Here is a 23,302-nt window from a genome sequence, read left to right on the forward strand (position 1 = left end):
GGTATTTCTAATCTCACCGTCACCCTTGCACGGAGGCTCAGAGCCCGCACCCCAGGAGTGGGTGCCCTGCAGCACCCACTCATCACCCTGTTTCCATTCCCGCGATGCCCCCCCTCCCTAGCCACCAAGGCCCGAGAATCAGGGAGTGCCCAGGGCCAGCTGGGATTGACTTTCCAGAGAATCGAGTTCCGCCTCTCATCCAAACGGTCACACGGGAGCGTGAGGACCAGTGACACTCGCCTGGCCGAGGCACAGCCTCCTGGGGCGTGGGGAAGACAGCCTACAGGCAGCACGGAGGGAGGCCGGTGTGACGCAGCTCTTACCTGAGGCCATGACAGGGACACAGAGAGCCGGTGGAGGGGACAGGGTGAAGGCCTCAGGCTCACTGAGCCAGCCATGACGTCAGAGCAGCCCATGGGTCAGGGCCACAGGCGACACTGACCCCGCTCACTGTTAGCCAGGAGCTGGTCATTTGGGTGCTCTGATGGGGACCCTTCAAACACTCACAGGGTAGAACTCGGCTGCACAGCTCAGCACGGGCGGGACGCTGGTGTCCACACCTCACACAAACACACACACACACACACACACTACACTGACACAGCACAAACACACTATATACCACAAACACACACCACACAAATACCTCAGACACACATACCACACACTCACCCACACCACAAAAACTCTCATGCACCATAAACACACCACAAACATACACCCTACAAACACACCACACACTCACCCACACCACAAACACACACACCATACACTCACACACCCCTAACATGACACTCCACAGACAAACCACACACTCACACACTGCACACGCCACATCACACCACATTGACACACCATACACATACTACACACCAGAAACACACACCACACAAACACCACAGACACACGCCACACCCTCACACACTGCACACACACCTCAAACACACACAAACACTCTCATACACATTACCACTGCCACTGTCACTGTCATCCCATTGCTCATCGATTTGTTCAAGCGGGCACCAGTAGCGTCTCCATTGTGAGACATGTCATTACTGGTTTTGGCATATCGTATACGCCACGGGGAGCTTGCCAGGCTCTGCCGTGCGGGCGAGATACTCTTGGTAGCTTGACGGGCTCTCTGAGAGGGAAAGAGGAATTGAACCCGGGTCGGCCACGTGCAAGGCAAACGCCCTACCCGCTGTGCTATTGCTCCAGTCCACACATTGCCACACATGCCACAAATACATACACCACACACTCACTCTCATACGCCACACTCACACACTTACACGCTCACTCCTGCACAGCCTCTCACAGACTCATGCATCACACACTCCCGGGCTCTCTCATACCCTTACACACACTCTCATACCCACACTTTTCTACACACACTCCCACTCTCACCCTCTCGCCCCTTCACACAAACTCTTACACACGCTCCCCCACTCTCTCACCCGCTCACAGTCACACACTTTCTCACTTGCTGCCTTTGGGCCTCTGGTCCCTGAGGCCTGCGGTCGTCCCCAGCCCTGGCACCAGATGGCGCTGCCTCTGTGGCATTTCTGAACCCTGAAAAGGGAGGCTGGGGGTGAGGTGGTACAGGGGCCCTGGCAGGAGCTAGAATCTGAACTCTCTGGGCTCACATACCCGCCCCTCAACCTGGTGGAGCTGCCAGTCACCTGCTGGTACCGAGGAAGCCACACGCAGGAGCCCTCCCTTGAACCCCGAACTGGTGCCCGTTCCCAGGCTGCCTGCCCCGAGCAGAAAGCAGAGTTTACTCAGGCAAACCTTCCATGTGGCCGGAGGTGGGGGTGGCCATGCAGGGCAGCGCATTGTATGGCCCCTTGGAGGGCACAGGCCGCAGCGCCCAGAGAGACACGAGACGTCCCCGCCACAGATGGCAGGAGAGAACCGGAGCTGGCAGAGGGAGACACGGTCTGGCTGGAGGGGAGGTCTGTAGGAGACACCGCCGTGCCTGGGCCCGATGTGGGATCTGAACCCTGAACCAACGATGGATAGACGGGCAGACAGACGGACGGACGGTCCGGAGACACTGGGGAGGCGTGGGCACTGACTGGCTGGCAGGGCAGTCACAGAAACGGCGGGGTTCCCTGGCTGTGCGCCTGCGGGAGTGAACCCAGTGCCCCAGACTCCACGCGGGAATCTTTCTGTGTGACCCAGAGGCCAGGATTTGCTCTGGCCACCGAGCAGGCGGGGCAGTGAGAGATAAGCAGGTGGCAGGACCGGCCAGCCAGGGTCACAGGGTCCTTCTGCAGAGACCAGGCTGCATTTCACAGTCACCGTCGGACACCTGGGCCCCCAGGGGCTGCTCTGAGGGCTGCTGACGGGGCAGAGCGGAGAGAGCAAACATCACAGGTTCTTTCCCTTCCCAGGCCGGTGGCCATGGGGAGGACAGGCCCGGAAGGCGCTGCAGAAGCCTGGGGGACAATCGAGACCAGCTCAGCCAGCTTCCTCCTGGCCCCCCTCCAGCTCCACCACTTACCCTCCAAAGGAAGGGCTCCCCGGGAATATCTCCCCTGCCCTCGCCAGGGCGGTGTTGCCCACATGCTCAGGCCCACGGGTGCTCAGGGGGCGGCAGGCACGCCCCACGGCCAGGCCAGCATGCACAACCCCGTTTTCTCTTGAGCGGAAGCTTCCAGGGGGACCAAACCACGGTAAGAGGAGGAAAGTCCCTGCTCAGGCCCAGCCACCACGTTGTCCCGGCTGCCACGCAGCTGTCGGGTCGGGTGCTGGCGGTCCCTGCCCCTGCGCCCCAGGACACGCTGGCAAGACCCTGTCACAGTGGCGGCGCAGCGTCCAATGCTCGGGAATTCGAGGGTTGGGGACCCGGTCTCTCCAGATCCCCTTCCACTCCTGCTGAGCAGGACATGCTCCCCACAAACCACACCACCAGAGAAACCCCTTGCTGACACTTTCTGGGACCACCCAGCCCCGGGTCCTGCTCAGTCTCTGCCTGACTTCCCCCGGCCCCTGGGAAGATGGGGTCCGTAGAGCAGAACGGGACGGGGACTCCCGTGCTTGACATCAGCCGGGCCACAGAACCCCATGTCGCCCACAGGGCTCAGGGCCAGGGAAGCGGGGGACACGCCCAGCATGACAGCACCAGAAGGTCAGGAGACGCTGCCTCGGATACACGGCCTGGCCCAGGGCATCCCCAGGGTCTCTCCTCACCGTCCTTGTCTAAATCACTTTTCCAGGAAGAACAGAGAATGAAGAGGAAGCCCAGTGTCAGCCGGTCCCTCTGTGGGAGGAACAGGGACAGATCCCAGGCCCAGGCCTCCAAGGTTCATGGAGGGTTGGAAGCTAGGGCTTGGGGGCCACCGCCAGCACCACCTCTCGAGGAGCAAGTGACCAGGAGCAAGGAAAGAGAGTAACAACGCCACCAGGCCTACACAGAATTCTCCAGGGCCTGCAGTATGCCAAGAGCCCCCCAGGTCTCTCTGGAAGAAGCCAATCCTGCTCCCCTCAACTTCCCAAACAGGTAAAGCAAGGACCATGGCATCAAAGAGAAGGAGCTTTCACTTTCAGGGAAATGAGCAGGAAGGAAGCCCCCCACGCGCACACGCAGAGAAGGCTCTCACCCTCCCCCCCACCCCCCCACCCCCCCCCCCCCGCAGGGCACCAACATGCATCAGACTGGAGGGGGGAGGCCTAGCAGGAGCCCGGCTAGGGAGAAGCTGCCCTAAGCCCTCCTCCCTGGGCCCCGAACCCCACACCACTTCCTTTGCCCCCACTCTCTGCTGCTCACCCCTCGCCTGCCTCCCTCCCTGGGCCAGCAGCCTGAGGAAGGAGGCAAGGCAGGGACTGGGAGAAGCCCGGCTGGTGCAGAGGGAGGCATGGGAGGTTTGGGAGCCTCTCATTACAAGTTGGTTGGGCATAATGTAAACATGCTCGTGCCTGGCTTAATCACAGAGCGCCGCCCCGTTTAGGTTTCAAAGGCAGCAGTAAATTGGGCGTAGCTGAGTGGAGGCTAAAAATTAACCAGCCATCTCTGTTTCAATTTGTAAGAAAACAAAAGCGGAAAGAAATTATAAAAAGGGAAAGGGGAGGCAGCGGGGAGGAGAAGGGAACCAACCGTGAGCGCTGGTGAGGCCAGAGAAGTGGGTGCTGGAGGGGCTGAGGCGGCGGAGGCCAGCCAACGGAGACCCACAAAAGGCGAAGGGGTCGTTCAAAGTTGAGGGTGCCTGCCGGGCGGGGAACCCCTTCTGCCGTGACCACCCCCGGAAGCACCCCTCTCTGCGCCAGGCTAAGGGCCCGGGCTGTGGGCACACATCCTGGGCTGACCTGGCGGGCGTGATCATCCCGGCCCCAGTGCCCAGCCCGCCACCGTCACTGCCGCAGTGACTGCCGGCCTCCTGCCCACTCACGCCTCACTGCCCGCCTGACTCTGCCCACCTCTCTCAGCCACACAGCTGCCAGGACCCAAGCCGGCTTCCCTGGGCCGCTAGGAACAGGGTTTTGCTTCAGGAAAGCCAGCACCTGCCCAGCCCAGGCCGCAGAGGGGGTTGCCTCTCCGATGCCCTCCCCTGCGGCTGGGGTATCCCGGTATCCCGCTGGTCCTGAGACCTGCAGCGTTTGAAGCCTGAGGCAGAAAGAAACCCCCCCCCAGGGAGAGGCCCCGGGGACCAACTGACCGGCAGGAGGGGAACAGCACTGGAAAGGCAGGTCCACAGCCCGGGCCTCTCGGCTGATGAGCCCCCAGGGCCCAGCGAGCAAGCGCGTTCCCGGCACTGAGTGAGGAAACCATCTACCGAACAGACGGCGGCCGCGAGGGAGACAGAGCAAGTGGGTGCAGACGCAGCAAGTGACCTACCGGGAGTGTGGACAAAGTAAGCCAGATAAAGATCCAGTTCTTTGATTGTGACTCCAATGTGGTGGGGCTGCACGCACAGGCCGGGGTTCGAGCACTGCGGCGACTTGTAGAGCCGCTCCCCATCAGTACTTTCCAGGGGGATCCCCTTAAACAAGATGACCATGACCAGGTCCAGCCGCCACACCTTGTCGGCCTGGCGCAGGCAGTCGATGCGGCGGATCTTGCCCTTCTGGTCGGGGTTGGACAGCACGCAGCACGGCGGCTTCTTGCCCGTGATGGTCAGCACGAAGTCCTCGCGGAACTCGGGCCGGATGTCCTTGCGCAGCTTGGCCAGCAGCCGGGACGCCCACTTCTGCTTGATCTCGGCCTTCTCACCCAGGAGCTCGTCCTTCACCGCCCGCTCCTCGTCCTTGGACATCCGCTTCTCGTGCTTCTTGAAGTACTTGCGCTTCCGCGCCTGCAGGTTGAACCAGGTGTAGGAGAAGGCGCGGACGTGAGGCAGCAGCGCCTCGATGAACGGGTGGAACTCATCCTGCAGGCGGCAAGCCGGGAGCATGCGGGGCGCGGGGCGCAGGAGGAGGGGGAGACGGGGTGGGGGGAAGAAGTGGAGAGAAGCAGTGTTAGAAAGGAGCACGGGCTAAATCGCCTTCTCCTCCTCCCCCACCGCCACGCTCTTCGCCTGCGATGGAGCTAAAGTGTCGTCTGGAGCCACCGCCAGCCCAGCCCTCTGCCTGCTCACACCTCAGCCTCGAAGCCAGCCAGATCCTGAGCACACACCTATTCTCTCTCTCTCTCTCTCTCTCTCTCTCTCTCTCTCTCTCTCTCTCTCTCTCTCTCTCTCTCTCTCTCTCTCTCTCTCTCTCTCTCTCTCTCTCTCTCGCACACACAGACAACATTGCCATACACACACACACACACCACACACACACACACACACACACACACACACACACACGCTGCTGGAATCTCCGCCAGGCTCTGTCGCGCCCCTGACATCTCCATGGTGTGTCACCGCTGCCGCCGCCACCCTGTGTCAGCTCGGCCCGCGCAGTCCAGCCTGTGCTGCCGCACGGGTCCCCCAAGCTGTGCCTTCACGCCCTGACACTGGCCAAGCTCGGGCCACCCCCAAGAAGAAAGAACGGGACACCCCCTCCCCGCACCCAGCCACCATAGCCCGCCCGCCCGCCCCCTCCCCAGGCTGTCTGCGCTCCCCTTCCCCCTGCTCCAGTTGGAACAGCCACCCCAACATTTCTTTAATCAGCGCTAACCCCCAAATATGTGATTTCAGCTTTGTTAGAGACACCAGTACTAATGGTAATCACAGTGATAAGGAACAAAATGCTTCTTCTGAGCATAAACAAGGTGGTGGTCTCGGCCACGGCAGGGTTCAAAGCTACATGGGGTCTCCTACAGCCCCCCCCACCACTAACCCCTGCACCCGCTTTCCCACGCAGGTGACAGAGGGCCAGGCGCTCGCTTTTGGTTCTTTCTTTCTTTCTTTCTTTCTTTCTTTCTTTCTTTCTTTCTTTCTTTCTTTCTTTCTTTCTTTCTTTCTTTCTTTCTTTTTCTTTTCTTTTTTTTTTTTTGGCTTGTTGGTTTGAAGTTTAAATAATCATTGATTTCTGTTTACAAAAATAAAACTGGAAAAAATAAATAATTACCATCGATCTGGAGCACCCGGCAAAGCCCAACGCCCGATTCTGAGCTTCTGGACCGCACGGAGTTGTGAGTTGGGGGCGGGTGGGGGAGGGGAGGGGAGGAGCAGGGGAGGAAGGTAAATGTTTTAAAGGGGGTTATTATTGGTTTTCTGGGGAATAGGGGCTGGGCTTGGGTGGATTCGCAAACCCTTCCCCCTCCCTCCCCCCACCACACTCCATTCCACAGAGGGGGAAATTAATATTATTTTTTTTTTGAAAAGAAGCAAAAAAAGAAAGGAAGGTCAGGGGTGGTGAGCGGAGAGAGGGAGGGAACCGGCTGCCACAAGCGCCAGGTAAACAAAAGCCAACCCCCCCAAAAAAATTTATTTTCAATTTTGCCCCCTGTGCATCTTTTTCCAGTTTAAAAAGAAAAATATGCAGAATGAAAAAAATCAAAACCTACCTCCACCCCCCCACGCGCACGCACACACACACACACACACACACACACAACACAACACACCCTACCCCACCCCCGTGCAAACAAAAACAAAAACAAGAACCAGGAGGGGAAAAGCGGCAGCTGAGGAAAAAGGCTTTCGGCTTTGGCAGCGGCTCAGGGTGTAAACTTGGAGCTGCCTCCCTCCTCCGCCTCCGAGCAGGATCGCAGCCTAAGGAGGAGCTCGCGGTTTCCCGGGAGGAGGACGAGTTCGGACCGGCTGCGGATCGTCGCTGGCAGACGCGTGCGAGAGCGGGCGGGCGGGAGGGAGAGAGGGCGGGCGGGCGGGAGGGAGCCGGGGAGAGGCAGAGCGAGGCGCCGAGGACGGGATGGAGCAGTTTCCGCGTGCACACGCGCGAGAGCCGGTGTGTGCGCGTGTGCGCGTGTGCGCACACTGCTTGGGTCTGGGGTTGTTGCTTGGTTTTTTTTCCCCCTTCTTTTCTCTCTCAAACTCCCTCTCTCTCCCCTTTCATGCTCAATCCCCATCCATTTGCTGGTGCCAAAGCCAGTAGAAAGGGGGGAAGGAAAGAGAGAGGGAGAAAGAGAGAGAGGGAGGGAGAGGGGGAGGGAGGGAGGGAGAGAGAGAGAGAGAGAGAGAGAGAGAGAGAGAGAGAGAGAGAGAGAGAGGACCCACCTATTTGGCAAGGAGACCTCCTCCAGCAGCCAATGGCTGCATCCAGGGGGAGGAGGGAAGCGGGGAGCCGGGAGGGTGGGGAGAGCCCCCGGCAGTTGGAGACCAGAACCAATTTGCCCAATCGACAAGTTCACGTCTAATGAACAAGCAGAGTCCAGCAGTTTTGAATTTTTCATTCCAGGCTCCCACTCGGGTCCATTTGGCAGCGGTCACCCAGCAAATTTGGGGTGGGGGTGGGGAGATGGGGATGGGAGAGGCCATGATTTTTTCCCTTTTTTTTTTCTTTTCAGCCAGAAAAATAAATAAATAAAAGGCCTGAGTGGAGCGGGCGCCCCAGAGGCCCTGGGAGAGCAGCTGCGCCTCCTGTTTGGGTTTCAGCCTCTTTTTCCCGGCCCGCACCCTCTCTTTCTCTGCTTCCATTTCTCTTCTTATTTATGGATCACACAGGGGCGAGTGGAAGTTTTTCCTCCTCGCGGCCGTACACTGGAGCCGGTGCTATGAATAGAAAGAGGAGAAGAAAGAGCGCTCGCTCGCTTGCTCGGGAAGTGGGGATGCCGGCAGTTCCAGGGCGGGGACTCCGCGGCACCCGGCTGTGGCCGCCCCTCTGGCCCCCTGTCTGGCCGCTGCCTGCAGGGGTGCTGCCGGACCCTTTGGGGGGCTGCTGCAGCCCCCAGTGAGCGAGCACAGCCCACACCCAGCCACGCACGCTCCATTGGTGGTGAGGAGGGATGCCAATGCAAGGCTCCTCGCTAGCTCGCTCAAGAAACGGCAACAGTTTATTAAAATCGCCTCCTGCCACAGCATTGCCACGGACTGGTGAGCGAGCGTGACACGCAGCAGCCAACGGGGCAGAAGTGACAAAGGCAGGAGCCGAAGGAACCCCCCACCCCCACACACACCCCAGCAGGCACCGGATCCCCAGGAAGCAGGGGGGATCTTTCCTGGTCAGGAGGCTGGGGAGGAGGACACCTTGTGCCCCCAGCTCAGATGGAGCCAGGTGGGGCCAATTCACACAAGAGAGGGTGGAAGCATAGAACAGAAAGGGAGGCTGGCAGACCAGGAGTTTGGGGGAAACTGAGTCATGAGCAGCAGCCCAGCAAGGGGGACCCTTGCAGTTGGGGCTTCTTCCCAGATAGACACGAAGGTGAGGCCCCAGGTGGCTGGAGGGGGGGGTCCTTCTCCATAAGCCCCCAGGCCCCCCAGCAGCTGGCCTTGGGGCTTCAGAAGAGGTGAGAGGCCAGCCCAGGTCCCCAGGGCCACTCTCTCTGCAGCCGCCCTCTCCTGAGGCCGAGCTGAGCTCTCAGCTGGCAACAGCAGGAAAGTCAAGGCGCATCTGTGCCCTTTCTTTCCCTCTGAACCCCGCGCTGTGTCTGGGGCATCTGTGCCAGGTGGAGGTTCCCGGAAGAGCACCTAGGATGTGCCAATGCACAGGGTGCCTGGACCCAGTGCTGGATCTGGACCCAGAAGGTGCCCCGGGCCCGCAGCCCCGCCGAGCTGAGCCTCTGCAGAGGAGTGCAGGGGGGGGGGGGGGGAGCTGCAGCTCCTCCAGATCTAACCAGCAACGCCCAAGAGCAGCTTCCCGGGCAGGGCACATGCCACTGAGCCCCGCCTTCGGACCACAACCTCCCCCGTAAAGGCAGGAGGTGACCCCAGAAACTCACAGCAAGTGCCCCCTGTCTAGCGGGGCCCTTTGCACTCACAGGCCACAGGGAGCAGGCTGGGTCTGAATCTCTGAGCGCAGCGGAGGAACTCCTACCCTGGAGGGCAGGGTCAAAGGTTGACAGAGGGGCAGGCAGGTGGATGGGCCCAGGCAGAGCACCCAGTGGCTCTGCCGGGGAGGGGGCTTGCTTTGCACACACCCACCCAGCCCGGGCTACCTCATGGGGTCCATCAGCAGCGAGCTCGGAGTGCCACCGGGTGTGACCCAAACCCCCAAATAAATAAATTAAATAAAGCAGGAGGAGCCCAGGCCCTTCTGAGGAGAAGCAGGAAGGGAGGACAATCACCCATTGTCCCTCTGCTGCCTGTGGCCTTCACCTTGAAGGTGGGCCCAGGAAGTGGCCGTGGCCGGCGGCCCAGCTCCCACAGGCTCGGGGCTGCTGTCGCCCGCCCGACTGCTTCAGGGGGGCCTCTAGGAGCTGCAGGGAAGAAGGTGTCCCTCTTTCCTGGGGGCTCAGCAAAAGCACCCTGTTCCCCTCCCCGCCCCCCTCCTCGTGCCCCCGCCTCCTGCATGTCACTGGTGGCAGCGCTGGGCCCCAGGCACGCCCCTCAGGAGCCCCAGACAAAAGGGGACAGTCCCCCTTTTGTTAAGTGGGCAGATTACCTGTCCCAGACCCAGTCTCCTTCCCCTCTCCCTTCCCAGCCCTGCACCCAGCTCCCGGACCACAGCCAACACATCACCCCACTCCTCAGAGCTTCTCTGGGGCTGAGTCACCGGCAAGGCAAGGATGAGCGTTCAGGGGACAGAGCGGCCTGGGAGGAGCACGGAGGAGAGGACAAACCACCTAGGAGCAAAGCCAGAGAGATGCTGTGGAGAGAAAAAAAAGAAAAGAAAAGAAAACCAGAGATGGATCGGGGTGTGTGTGTGTGGGGGGGGAACACAAAAGCCAAGAGCATCTGACAGGGGCGGAGGCAGTCTCCCCGTTTAAAAGGAAATCCCAGAAATCAGAAACAAGACTTTAGAAATTCACATGAGCCTGTGGTTTGTGGACAGAAATTGTTCTGCCTTTGAGAGAGACAGAGGGAGGGGGAGGAAAAAAAAAAAACCCTTTTTAACTCTTTTCCATCATCTTTAAATTATAGCATTACCTTTTGCTCTCTCTCCTTTTGAGGTGGGGGAGGATGGGGTGGGGTGATGGGAGGGATGCTGGGACCATTGGTGGTGGAGAATGGGCACCAGTGGAGGGATGGGCACTCGACCATTGTATGACTGAAATGAAAGCATGAAAATTTGTAAGTCTGTAACTGTACCTCACGGTGATTCACTAATAAAAAAGTTTTTAAAATTAAAAAAAAAAGCCTTTTTACTGTTGAAAATTAAGAATTTAATTTTTTAAAAAGAAACATTTTTCACGGAAATGTTCCTAATGTTCCTAAAATACTATGTAGATTATAGACATCACTAGACCACTAGGTAGAATTTTGCAGCACAAGCCCCCCCTCCAGAGAGAGAGAGAGAGAGAAAGAGAGAGCCTGAGCTTATACTAAACCTGCAGAGTTTGTCAGGCTGGGCCCCAAAGTGCAGAAAGATTGGAGAAGTGAAGGGGGAAGAGACCCCGAAGGAAAGAGGTGCCGGTAGCAGGGTGGGGGGCTCAGCACAGGGAGAAGCAGCAGGAGAAAAGAAGAGGCTCTTCTTTGGATCGCCCTTCTCCCAGAGTGAGAAAATCAAAGGGGGGGGGTCCCAAAACTGCTCCGGACAAACAGGCCTTGTGGATGATTTCAGGGAAAACAGGAAAATGGGCAGGAGCCCTGCTCTCATCTGCAGAATTAATAAGTCTTCAAGGAAAGGAAGAAATTTTCCCCACCTAAAACAGCTTTCACCACCAGCCCCAGCCTCCACTGCCAACGGCAAAACACCTAGAAACACCAGAAATTAGGTTTCCACACACAGGCCACTGGCCAGAGGTGTTTTTATCTTAGCAAACAAAACCCTACGTGGCCACATCCTGCTTGTTTTAAGGCCCAAATTTATGCCTTCAGATACAAGCTAATTATACATGTATATGCACACATACATATGTATTTATATGTAATATGTTTCATGTGTTGGGTATATATGTCTATATAATTGGCTGACTTGGATAACTGCACAGTGCAAATAACTGACCAGACTGCCCTGAGACTCGCCATCTCAGGATGCAGTTCCCTACTGCGTATGTGGCTGAACAGGCCACACTTCACACAGGCCCCCCCATCCGTCTCCAGGGCATGGAGAGCACCCCGCCCGCAGCCTGGAGACGCAGAGCGGGTGCTGCCTAGGAAGGGCTCTCGGTGACCCTACAAGCTCCCTTTCTGTGGGGGCTGCTGGGGGCCAGGCAGGGAAGGGGCCTGCAGCCCGGGTGAAGCCTGCCCCAGCCCCAGCTCCCTCCCAGGCAGCGAGACCAGAAAATGCACATATCAAGGAGGCTCAGACCATTTGGACAAAGCGGGTTTTTTTGGCCGACTTGGATCTGTTTTCCTGCTCGAAAGAGGCGTCTCCAGCAGCCTGGGGCTGGCGGGCACCGTACGGCGGCGGTGCCCCACGCCCTGTGCCAGGTCGAGGCTGGGGCCTGCTTCAGAACCAGGCTGCACACTCGGCGCCTGGAAAGCCGCCCCCTTCCCTTCCCTTTCTCCTCCGAACGTAAACCCGAGCGGGGGCCTGGGAGCGGGCCAACAGGCCGCTTCGCCTCGCTCTGGCTCCAAACACTACCCTGCTCCAGGCCCATCTCCCCTCACCCTCTTGGCACCGAATGAAATGGGGTAGGAATGGGGAGACGGAGACAGCTCTTGTCTCGGGCCACTGCAGATTGTTTGCCTGCATCCTCTGCGGCCCAGGGGAAACCGAACCTCGGGCGAGTCTCGCTCTCCAGCCCTGCAACTTCTGGGAGGCACCGGTGCCCTCCTCCTCTCGGCTTGGGGGACATTTGGGGATGGCACTTGCCGTGCTCCCCACAGGACCCAGGCCAGCCTCCTGGTCGGGTCTGCCTGCGGGAGGACCCCAAAGAGGAGCGACCCTGGCCAGCCACCCAACTTTCACCACGGAACCAAGAAAACCAAGAACTGAGCCAGAAGGGAGGGCAGGCAAGGGGACCCAAGGCGGGTGATGGCAGGAAGATGTCGGGATGGTACTGGCAGATATTGGGAACTTCCCCCAGGCTGAATCGGCCACCCCTAGTCCCCCAAAGATCAGGACCCTCCAGGTAACGAAGGCTCCCCCAGGCCTTCCCAGGCCCTGGGCCAGCCAGAGTTCCCGCCAACAACCACCCCCACAGCCCGAGGGAGGGAAGGCGGGGAGCCAGGGAGGGAGGGAGGGTGTCTCCGGGTGTCCCTCCCGGCCGTCGGCTAGCCTGCACTCACCGAGCCTCCCTCTCTCACAGCTGCTGTCTCCAGAGCCCCAGGCAGGGCCTGGGCAGCCAGGCAAGTGGCTTCCCTCTGAGGTAAAATTTCCAGTCCCTCAAAACGCATCACCCGGGCCAAGAGACAGGACAGCAGGTAGGACGTTTGCCCTGCACGCGGCCAACCCGGGTTTAGCCCCCAGCCCTGGCAGGAGAGCAGAGCCAGGAGTAAACCCTGAGTACCGCCGGGCATGGCCCCCAAACAAAACAAAAATAAAATGCATCGCCCCCTCCCCTATATAATATTATTAGGATTACTGCTGAGATCCGAGAACTCTCCTTCCCTGGGTGCTCAGTGCCCCCCCAGGATGCTGGTGCCCGGGTGCCCGGAGCGCAGGTCTTTGCCCACCCCTCGGTCCAGACTCCTTTCTCTTCCCCCCTCACTCCCCCTGCGCGTCCCGCAGCTCCAGCGCCAACTGTTTGCATGGGAAGTCTCCCTCTCTGACCTGATTCAGTGCACACAACAGAAAACTGTGGGCGACAGACCCAACGTCCTAACGAACTTGAGTTAATTAATGCTAAGGAAGAAAAGAGGCGCCCTCGCTCTGTTGGATCACGGTTCACTAGCCCTTTCAGTTTGCTGTGGGTGGAGGAAAAAAAAAGAGGCTTTTTGGTTCAAATATTTTTGGGGGGCGAAGGGAAAACAAAAACACCGCAGAAGGGCTGGGGAGGCCGGGCTGCCAGTACCTGCTCGGAGGAGCGAGGCCGGCGGCGCCCCGGCCCTCCCCCAGCCCGGCCGGCCGGCGGGGAGGCCAAAGAAAGACTCAGGCGGAGGAGGGAGGGGACCCGCCCCTGATTTCGGGCCTGTTCGAATCAATAGTTCCCAAAGCTGTATTGTCAGGACACATCCTTAGAGACACACAGATTTTTCAAAGCCCAAACCCCGTCACTGGATTTGAGCAGAGCCGTGAAAATGTTGGCGCAGCGCGGAATTGAAGTCTGGATGGCAAGCCGGCCCAAAATGTCAGTGTGCAGGGGGGGAAAGATGGGGGGAGGCCGGGAGAACAGCTGCCATTGCGCTTTCCCAGATGTTGATGGAAAGATGCAGCTGGATGGGGACTTCCCCCTGCCCCTTCTCCCCAACTGGGCCTGGCTGGTCTCAGGGAGCTGCCGTCCAGGCCTGCCGCACCCCACTCTGCAGGCTGCCGGTCCGGGCCCGGTGTCCAGGCTCACTGGGGCAGGCAGTCGCACACGTGGCCGGCCAGGCAGCCTCACAGCCACACCCCGCCGGCTTTTTTATCAGCCCACTAATTTTTATGAGCTCTTTACCTCTCCTGCGGGGAGGCCCCGCCAACCCCCCAAGGGGACCGGCTGATGGGGCTGATGGCAGTGTTACTTTGTAATGTGAGGCCTATTCTTGACTTTTGAGGCCTCCCTTTCAAATTATACACATACATATATTTTTTAAAAATAAACTTTTTAAGGGAAGTGTAGTTCTCAGAGGAAAGCAAAGCCAGGGGTAAGTCTGCCTCTGCACGCGCTTTACGAAGGGAGCACAGATACCTGGGCGGCCCTGACTGGAAACTAAGGCAGCGGTCAGTGGGTCAGTTGGGCCTAAAGTGGGGATGCCCGAAGTCCCCAGAACACACAGACTGGAGCGAAGGGGCTCGCAGCCACCAGCACACGCCTTCAGGCTGACCAAAACACCGCCTGCTGGGGTCACCGCCGCTCGCTCTCTCCACACCAATAGGGCAAGCAGCTCAGTACTGGCCAGGGCTAACAAGGGACCAAGCAGGTCTACTATGCTGAGAGCCCATAGCCACAAGGGTAAGCAGACAGGAGAGCAGGAGGAGACCGAGGGCAAGGGGCCGAGGCAGGGACTGGGGGCCTCAGACAGATGTGCGGGACCGGGGGAAGAATCAGGGGCTCCGGGAGGGTGCCAGCACCCACTGGGAGACAGAGGTGGGAGAGAACACAGCGGTTCTGGGCACGACTGCCAGCCTTGGGGGAGCAGAGGAGGCCCAGCCGGGCTGCATCTGGCCTCCCCCTCTCCCGGCTCCCGCCCTGGCTGGCTGCCCCCTTTACTTTCACTCGCACTAAATTTACTTTATAATTTTAAAATTAAATGGTAAAAAAAAATCAGGAAAGAGAAAGCACGGAAAGCAAAATACCTCCCACAATATCTGGGGGGAAGTTTCTGCTTATGTAAAAGGACGAGGCCGGGGGAGCATGGAAAAGTCTGAGCGAGCACCGGAGGAAGAAAATAAAAGAGAAACAGGTTTAATTAGAAACACCTGAAGCCAGCCGGCACTCCTCTGCCCGCCAAGGCGCGGGCACCCTGCCCCACTGGGGCCTGAGGGCACCACCCCTAGTTCTTGCGCCTCTCCTCCTTTCTCAGGGGAGCTGTGGGGTCCGCCCCACACTCTCCCCAGACCCGCCGGCCTTCCTGGTCACTATCCGCTCTCAGGCGTCCCAAGGAAAAAACCTTTCACTCACTCTCTTCCCCCCCAGCGTGCCTCAACTGTTCAACTCCTGAGCTCCGGTCCCCGCTCCCCCAAATCTAGACCCCCAAGGGTGGCAGCGCTGTCCTGGGGCTGGCCGCAAGCCCTCTGGGGGCATCCCAGACACTGGCTCCCCCTCGCCCGCGGGGCTGGGAAGAACTGTGCTGTGCGCCTACATTTAAAACAAGTCAAGGGTCCCAGCCCTGAAATACGGCGGGATGCGATCCCCCCTCCCCCCTGGGGAAGGGAGAGAGAGGAGACCGTAGTGGGGCTTTAGCTTCCGCCTCGGACCCCCCACCAGCGCCCCCCCCACCGCTCCCGAGTCCGTCTGTCCAACCGGCCGGCCGCGCGGGAAGCGCGCCCCGCTCCTTCCCTTCTTTCATTTGCTGCGGCGCAAAGCCGGGCGGCGGGGCCCGGGGACCGACCCGGGAGGGAAGAGAGGGGGCGTCCCCGAGGGGTCTGGGGTGGGGAGAGTGAAGCGGGCCGCCGCCGCCCGCCCGCTGTAAGTTGCCCGGCTGGTACCAGTTTGGGACTTGGCGGAGTCGCCCCGGAGCCCGCGAGGGAAGAAGCCGCCGCGCTCGGGCCGCCCCGGCTCTGCCCGGGAGCCGCCGCTCTCCGTCAGACAATGCCGGCCCGGGAGAAACGTTCTTCCGCACTCTTTAATTATGCCCATGCTTAGCATTATTTAAAAAAAAAAAAAAAGAAGAAGAAGAAACCACACACATTAGCCAATGATATATTCTAACCCTCCACAAAGCTGGTATTTTCCTCTGATTACAGACTTCGCCGGCAGAGCCGCGCTCCGACGGCGGCGGCAGAGCGGAAGCGCGCGCCTCGGTGACACCGTTTGGATGAAAATCCCCTTCGCTCCGCGCGTTTCTGGAGCCTTTTCAGCGCGGGGATCCCGGCCGGCGGCTCCCGCTCGTCCGCTCGGCGAGGGAGAGCCGCGGCTCCCGCGTCCCCTTTCTTCCTGTCTTTTCCCTTTTTCATCCGCCCCTCCTCCAGCCCCCCAACAGTTTTTCCTCCCTCTTCAGCCCGCGTCTCACGCCTGACCAAAAAATAAATTTTTTAAAAGAAGTTATAAAACTCATTTAAGATCTTGCAAAGATCTTGCAAATAATTTTTTGAACGAGAGAGAAAAGAGAACTCCCCCACCAAAAATAAATATATAAATAAAAGGAGGGTTAAAAAAAAAAGAAGCTAAGTCTGATGTGGGGGGTTGCTGCTGAGGTTCCTGGGTCCAGGGTGCAGGGCACAGGGTCACTTGCTGGCCCTGATGCCCAGGTCACCTCCTGGGTGGCAGCGGGCACGGGCTGAGTCATGGACACGTGGGACAGGTCCTAACACCCTCAATGCCTTTAAATAATTCGGGGTAGTCAGGGTTTCCTCCTGGACGAAGGGGTTAGTCTGGCCGGGAGGACGCGGGCACTTGAATGTACAGGGGCAATAGCTCAGGGCTCCCCAGGAGCCCCCAGATTTCATGGGGGGCCCCAGTCTTCTCCTATCTATCAGCGGGACACAAGTTCTTTCCAATTTCTCCATCTTCTCCCGCTGACGGAGCCGGTCAGCGCGGCAGCGCTAGAGTTGGGGAGGGGGGAACTGGCCAGACCCCGAATTTAAGAAGTTAATTCTCAGAGGGCCGTGGGGGGGGGCGATTTGGGACTCCAACCGGCACTCTAAAAAAGGTCCTTGGGGGCGGCGCCCCTGGGGCGGCCTGAAGGGAATGGGAAAGCGAGTTTTTCCCGCCTCTTAAGTTACGTTCCTTCACCCTGCGGGCGCCCCACAAACACCCCCCAAAACCCAGGCTCCCTGGAAGCAGACCCAAATCTCCCCCTGGTAAACTTCCCCACCCTTCTTCTCCCCCAGCGGCGGGAGGCGGCGGGGTTGGGGTGGACAAACTGGGGCTCGCCCCACAAGTTGTGCTTGGGACTCCGCGGCTGTGGAACACCCTCCGCACAGCCCTCCCCTCACGCCCTGACCGAGACGGCGCGGACGCCCGCGTGGCGTTCATTTCCGACGCCGTCGAGCAAGCGCGCGGGCCAGGCACCCGGTGAGGGAAACTGAGGCGGGGGAAACAGCCGCGGGAGCACCTCCGGGGCGGCCCTCAGAGTCCAGCCGCGGTCGTCCTGTCCCGTGTCCCCTCACCTGCTCAAGGCGAGCGGGGGACCCCAGAGCCTCAAGCTCGGGGCTACCCGCCTTTCCCACCTACGCAAGCGCATGCGCACTCCGAGGACGGCCCCAGCACCCCCGTAGCCCAGGGTGCGAGGAGCTGTGTCCTCTGGCCGGGCCACTGGACGCCTCCCCACGTCCTCCCAGTTATTAGCCGATTGCGCCAGGTCCCAGAGGTCACTGGAGGGGGCCCTGGCGAGGGCGCTCGGGACAGGCGGCATACCTGATTTGGGGCAGGGTCTTCGTTCGTGGGGGGCAGTCTGGGGTCTCCCCTGGGGAGGGAGCACAGGGACTTGAAGTTCTGGGGTGGAGGAATGTCTGGTTTGGGGTGCTGAAACACTGTGGTTGGGTCGTGGGGAGCGCCAGGGACCCCCTCCTGCCCCTCCATTTGTTCTCCCGCTCTTCCCCAGGCTCGGGGTGCGAGCCGGGAATGCGTCTCCGAACCCCGGCAGAGCCTCCGGGAGGGCCAGGAGCGAGAGCTGGGCGCTAGGGGCCGGAGGGGGCAATGCAAGTTTCGCCAGAGCACGAGGGGGCATTAAATGGCCTCTTTGTGGAGAGGAACTACGGGCCGTCACTCAGGATTAATTTAAGCAGCAACAGCAAACACACACCAAAATGCATCGTCTGGCCCGCCAGCACCCACCCCCGCGATTGTGTTTCGGGGAGAGCTCCGGGGGGTTCGGTCCCGGCGAGGGGCGGGAGCGGGGAGGCAGAATGGGGAGGGGCTTCTCTGGCCTTGGAAAGACCTGGGGCGTCCACAGCGGGGAAGGGGCAGGCCGCTGCAGCCTCGCCCCGCGTGCCTGGGTGGAGAAATGGATTTTGCAGGTTTGGGACGAAGCCGAGTGGGGGTGGTTGACTCCGGAGTACAAACGTGGCGCGGGAACGGGGTGGGGGGGGGTGAGGTTCTTCCGTATAAATATATATGGGTACACATTTCCAGTATAAATATAGCGCATGCAGGGGCGCCACCGGGCAGCGTTTCTGGGGCGTCTTACCTGCGCCCCTGGGACATTTGGGGAGGCGAGTGTTCTCCCAAAGTCCTGGGGGCGGTGGGAATTTCGCCTCCGCTTCCGCTCCCCTCCCCCCACACCCTGGATTGGGCTTTGGAGCCGCCCGGGGCGGGCGGGCGACCTGGCAGGTGCGCGGCTCACGTGAATCCCACGCGTGTGCAGGCTGGGGCGATGCATGCCCGCGTGGGCCTGGCGCCACGTGCGTGGGCACCCGCAGCTGCCGCAAGTTCCCCCCATCCTCCTGAGGCCAGGACCCCCATCGAGGGGTGGGGAGGCACGCGCGAGCAGGAAAGCGGGGGCAAGTATCACAGCCCCCCAACTTCCAGGCGGGGGGGGGGAGAGCCACGGGGGCGTCGGGCCTGGGCGTGCCAGAGGCGCGGGGCGGCGGGCTGCGGCCTGGGGACCCTGGTGCGCTGCGCCCTAGGGTCCAGCTGGGGTGAGTGACAGGAGCCTGACCCTGCCTTCCGGGCGGGGCGTGCGCATGTGCTTGCGCTCGCCCGCCCGACGAGTGGCCACGTGTCGCCCCCACACACAGCCGGGCGGCCGTCGCGGCGGGGCCGAGCTGGGATCTGGCCCCGAGCAGGCCAGGGGGCAGGGCCGGCGGCCGGGCAGACCTCCGCGGCGGGCGTCGTTGGAGCCCTGTTGGTTTTGGCCCAGGCGCACTCGTGGGGGAAGCCCCGGGGAGGGGGAGCCGGCGGAGGTGGAACAAAGAAGGGGAAAGTGAGGGAATCTGGTGGCTGAGGAGGAGGAGAAGGAGGAAGAGGAGGAGAGGAGGAGGCAGTCTGGAATGCAGAGCGCTGGGGAGCGGGTGCGTGTAGGGCTTGGCCTGGCTCGGGTCCGCAGTGCGATGTGGGCCCCGACATGGGCGGGTCTGCCAGCCCTGCCAGACTCTTGCAGGGGCACCCCAAGCCTAGTCACTGTCTCACCGACCCAGAAAATAAACAGGACAGGGGCCCGAACCAGGACGGCACAGGGCACGCCAGAGGGTCCCAGCTGTGCCAGGGGGAAGCCCTGAGCACCGCCAGTTGTGGCCCAAATATTAAAGAAGACACTCGACCCCCAAACTGGTAGTCAGTATAAGCCACTTGGAGCATTCGGGACCCAGGGTAAGCATGACCCGGCCCTCAGCCGCCAGAGGCCCCCCAGAACAACCAACCCTTTCCTTTGGGGGGCACACCTGGCAGTGCTCAGGTGCAGAGGTGGGGAGACTATCAATGCCAGGGGTCAAACTCACAGTACCCACAATCTATTGAGCTCCCTCCGGTCCTAGTGGTTTTTTGGGAGGAGTGGTATTAGTACTCTGGACTCAGTGCTCCTGTTATATTCTGGGGGTGATGAGATGGGGGAGCCACCAGGACCAGACCTGATGGTGCTGGGGCGGGGGGCGGGCAGTGCCAGGACTGGTACCCGCAGGAGCCTCAGGACCTGGCAGGCCAGCCCCGAAGCTCGGTTTTCCCATCTGGGGAGTGGGGAGAGCTGGAGGGCTGTGTGCAGAGAAAGTGGTGGCTGGGAAGCCTGGTGACCTGCTGCGTGTTGCCAGCCCCTGGGGGCCTGGCTGAGTCATGCCTGCACACCCACCAGCCTGTGACCGTGACCCTTGACCTCTGGACCCAGTTCCCCTCTCTATAAAACAGGCTGGACCTGGAGGCAGCGGGTCGGAAGGCTGGGGCCCCTGCCCGCGCCTGCGCGCTGTTATTTCGGGGGTGGCGACGGTGGCAGCAGTGGGTGTCTGCGCCTGTCACCGCGGGGAGCTTGGTGCGATGGTGCGAGTCTGGCTGTACGCGCGGTGGTGCCGTGTGTGCGCGCGTGTGACAGGTTGTGTGAGACTGTGTGTGGACGACAGATTGTGCCGGTGTGCGGAGGGGCCGTGACAGGCTGTCGCCGTGTGACGGGCTGCAGGCAGGGTGGCAGGGATGAGGCTGGGTGAGGGGCTGGGGAAACCCCTGCCTCGGAGGGTCATCAGTCCGGAGTGATCAGGACCGGCTTCCCTGCTGCCATCGGCGGGACCCCATTTCCTGGCAAGTCACAGGAATGGGCGGCCCAGGGGTTGCCAAGCAGGCCTCCCTTCGCCCCAAGGCACAACTCAAGTGCCTGCCCCCCAGCAATTTGGGGGGTCCAGGAGTGTGACCAGGACCCTGAGGGCAGGAGTGCCCCTGGGACATACTGCGGCCCCCAGCCTGTCTCCCATGCCGGCTCCCGGGGCTCCAGGCTGGGCAGCCCCACAGGGGGCAAGGAGTGATCTAGGGCGACATCAGAGGGGAAATGGGGGGCCCTGGGGCTGCACATGGGAGCTCTGGTGTCACCCCCATCCCCCAAATGGCCAACCAGCCAAGGTCGGGGAGACAGCGGCACCCAAGAGAGAGGCTCCTCAGAAGCTTCTGGGCGGGGTATACCCACCCCAGTTCACTCAGAGGGTCCCAGTGTCACCCAGGCCAGAGGGACAAGGAAAAGTCAAATCAGCATGCAGGCCACCTTCTGCAGAAAACCCCGCACCCCCACTTCCCTATCGGGAGGACTGGGGAAACTGAGGCAAGCAGCGGGTCAAGGAGCCGTCCAGGCTCCCAGAAGCCTCAACAGCTTGAAAAATCCTGGGGCCCAGGGGCAGCGCCCCATACATGCCACTTCCCGGGTCAGCGTCTGTGTGAGCCGGAAAGGGGGGTCCTCGTCGGGATGGGTCACCGTGTACGTGTGCTGAGTTTGGGGCCAGCCCCTGCCACTGAGGGGGAGAAGCCTCGAAGCACCCCCCCTCCCACCCCCCCGAAAGTGTGTCTTTGATACTTGCAGCCTCGGCAGCGAAAAACAAGTTTCCACAGGGCTGGCTGGGCCGGGGCCAGGCGTCCTCAAATAACATTGGAAGTTACTTAACAAACTTTGTTTAGTGCCGAGAGAGGCAGAGAGCCGGGCGGTGGGGCGGGGGGTGGGGGGGACAGTCAAACGGTTCCTCCCAAGTCCCTTTCCCCTGTGGGGGACACAAATGTGCCCCCCCAGCTCCAGGAAGGAGGGAAGCGGGAATCTCCAGGCTCTGGGCCCAGGCGCTCCGGGGGGAAGGCACTTGGCAGCCCACCACGAATCTCGCCTCTGGATGGATGGTCCCAGCCTTGAACCAAGGCAGAAATGCCCACTTGGGTCTCCTGGCGTGGGGTGGGGGCACCGGAGGCAGGCACGGGGGCCTGGAAAACCCCGGGGAACTAAAGGCGGGTCCCCACTTTCTCTGCCGCCTTTCTGTAGCCCGGCTCTACCGAAGCAGGATGTGGGGGGTGAGCCCAGGCCCCCAGAAAGACCCCCGTGATGCGATGCCAGTTCCCCAGCCCAGTGCTCCCTCCAGGGTGCCCCAGTGCCCTGCCCCACCGGCCGTGGCTGTGGCGAGGTGGCAGCCCAGCGCCAGGCATGGCGGGCTGGCAAGTGAGGTTGGCGCTGAGGAGAGGGGGGAGAGATGCCAAAACTGCTGAAGCCATTTCAGGGAGCAAAGGCAGAGTGGGGCGCGGGGGGCGGCGAGAAGATGGAAGGCGGGCGGACGGGCGCCCTTGCGGGGAGCAGGCCGAGGACACGCGCCCTGGGGTGGCACAGGACAGGGGGGATCCCCCCCTGGAGACGCCAGGGCTCCCCACCCCCACCCCACCCCCAGCTTCCAAAGCAAAAACAGGCGGCAGCCGTCGTGCCGCTCTGCCCGGGCACGGGGTAGGGGGGCGGGGAGGGCTGGCGGGCCGCCAAGCCAAATGCCACCAGGCTGGGCACGGTGCTTGCCAGCCGGCAGCAGCAACCCACCAGCGTCCCGGCCCGGAGCCCTTCATGCCCAGGCCCGGGGTGGGAGACGAGTGGAGGGAGAGAGGGCAGCGGGCACCATACGGGTCCCCCTCACGAAGCCCCCCAGCCCACCTCTGCACACCCGCCGCGGGTCCCCCCCAACCCTACCAAGATGGCGCAGCCTGGCGGTGCCAGGGGGACGGGCTGCAGTAAAAATAAACCGGGCCCGCCCCGGGGGAGCTAAATCGAGGGGCGCAGGTGGAAGTGACACTCCGGGAGGCCAGCTGCCCCGCCCCTCCCCCCACACCCCAGGAGCTGGGCTGAGAGGCCCGTGCCCCCATCCCCCTGCCCGGGCGGGAAGCGCCTGGCGTGGCCCCTGGGTGATGGGCCACAGCGACCAGACGCCCTGCGTTCTCGGGGCCCACCTCAGCCGCGCGCCTCCTGGACCTCCACACAGCCCTTTTGGGGGCTGGACAGATGGGACAGCAGGGAACACACTGGCCTGGAGTGTCTGGCACCCTTCAGGGTTCCCCCCCACCCCAGCTCCATCAGAGTGAGCCCCGAGCACCGCCAGGTATGGCTCCAAACCCCCGAAAAAAAAGACACCCAAAAGAACCTGAAAACAAACTGCAGCAAAATATCTGCCAGGTGAGAGGCAGAAAGAGGCTGAGCTCAGGGCTGCGTGCAGTGGCCAGGGCCGGTCCCCGCACGCCATAGGGCCACTCGAGCCCACCAGGAGGCTTCCCTGAGCGCAGAGCCAAGAGGAAGCCCTGATCATTGTTGGATGTGGCCCCCCAAAACATAAAAATCAAAACAGACAGCTCATTTGATGGGGTAAGTTGCCTCTCCAGGCTCTGGAGGGTGGCCGGGCCGGCGGGCAGGAACAGGCTCGGCGTGGGCAGCGAGCGAGCGAGCGCGGACACCTGAGCTCTGGCGGCCAGTCCCCCACCCCCTCCGGAACCCTCGCTCCGTTCCCCCCCCACCCCGCCCTCCCGGGCCTGGCACTGCTGCCTGCTGTGCCTGTGTTCCCATCCGAGCCCCCGGGGCCTAGAACAGGGCCTGGCACCCAGCAGCCGCTTGGTAAACGTTGGTGGAAGGAATGCACGTGGCCGCCGGCTGTGCCCCCAGCACGCGAACCGGCGGGGTGCCCAGCAGGGCGTGGGAGAGGGTGTTAGGCCCTGCGGGGACCCAGGGCTAACCCGGCCTGGCGGGTTGGTCTTCGGGAGAGAAGAGTGATT

At 61.2% G+C, this 23,302-nt stretch overlaps 1 protein-coding gene across 5 annotated transcripts in view; it reads right to left on the bottom strand.

Moving 5' to 3' along the window:
* The window catches only part of NFIX (nuclear factor I X), a 69,611-nt gene that overhangs the window by 39,188 nt on the left and 7,121 nt on the right, over window positions 1-23,302 (bottom strand). For 4 of the 5 annotated variants that reach the window (XM_055129156.1, XM_055129154.1, XM_055129151.1 and 1 more), the window contains exon 2: window positions 4,838-5,369. In XM_055129156.1, coding sequence (XP_054985131.1) covers window positions 4,838-5,369 — 532 coding nt within the window. Of the gene's footprint in view, window positions 1-4,837; window positions 5,370-6,498; window positions 6,946-23,302 lie in introns of those variants that run through there. The other variant, XM_055129153.1, reaches the window with a different exon arrangement.

Source organism: Sorex araneus, chromosome 2 (assembly GCF_027595985.1).
Source record: "Sorex araneus isolate mSorAra2 chromosome 2, mSorAra2.pri, whole genome shotgun sequence".
NCBI lineage: Eukaryota > Metazoa > Chordata > Mammalia > Eulipotyphla > Soricidae > Sorex > Sorex araneus.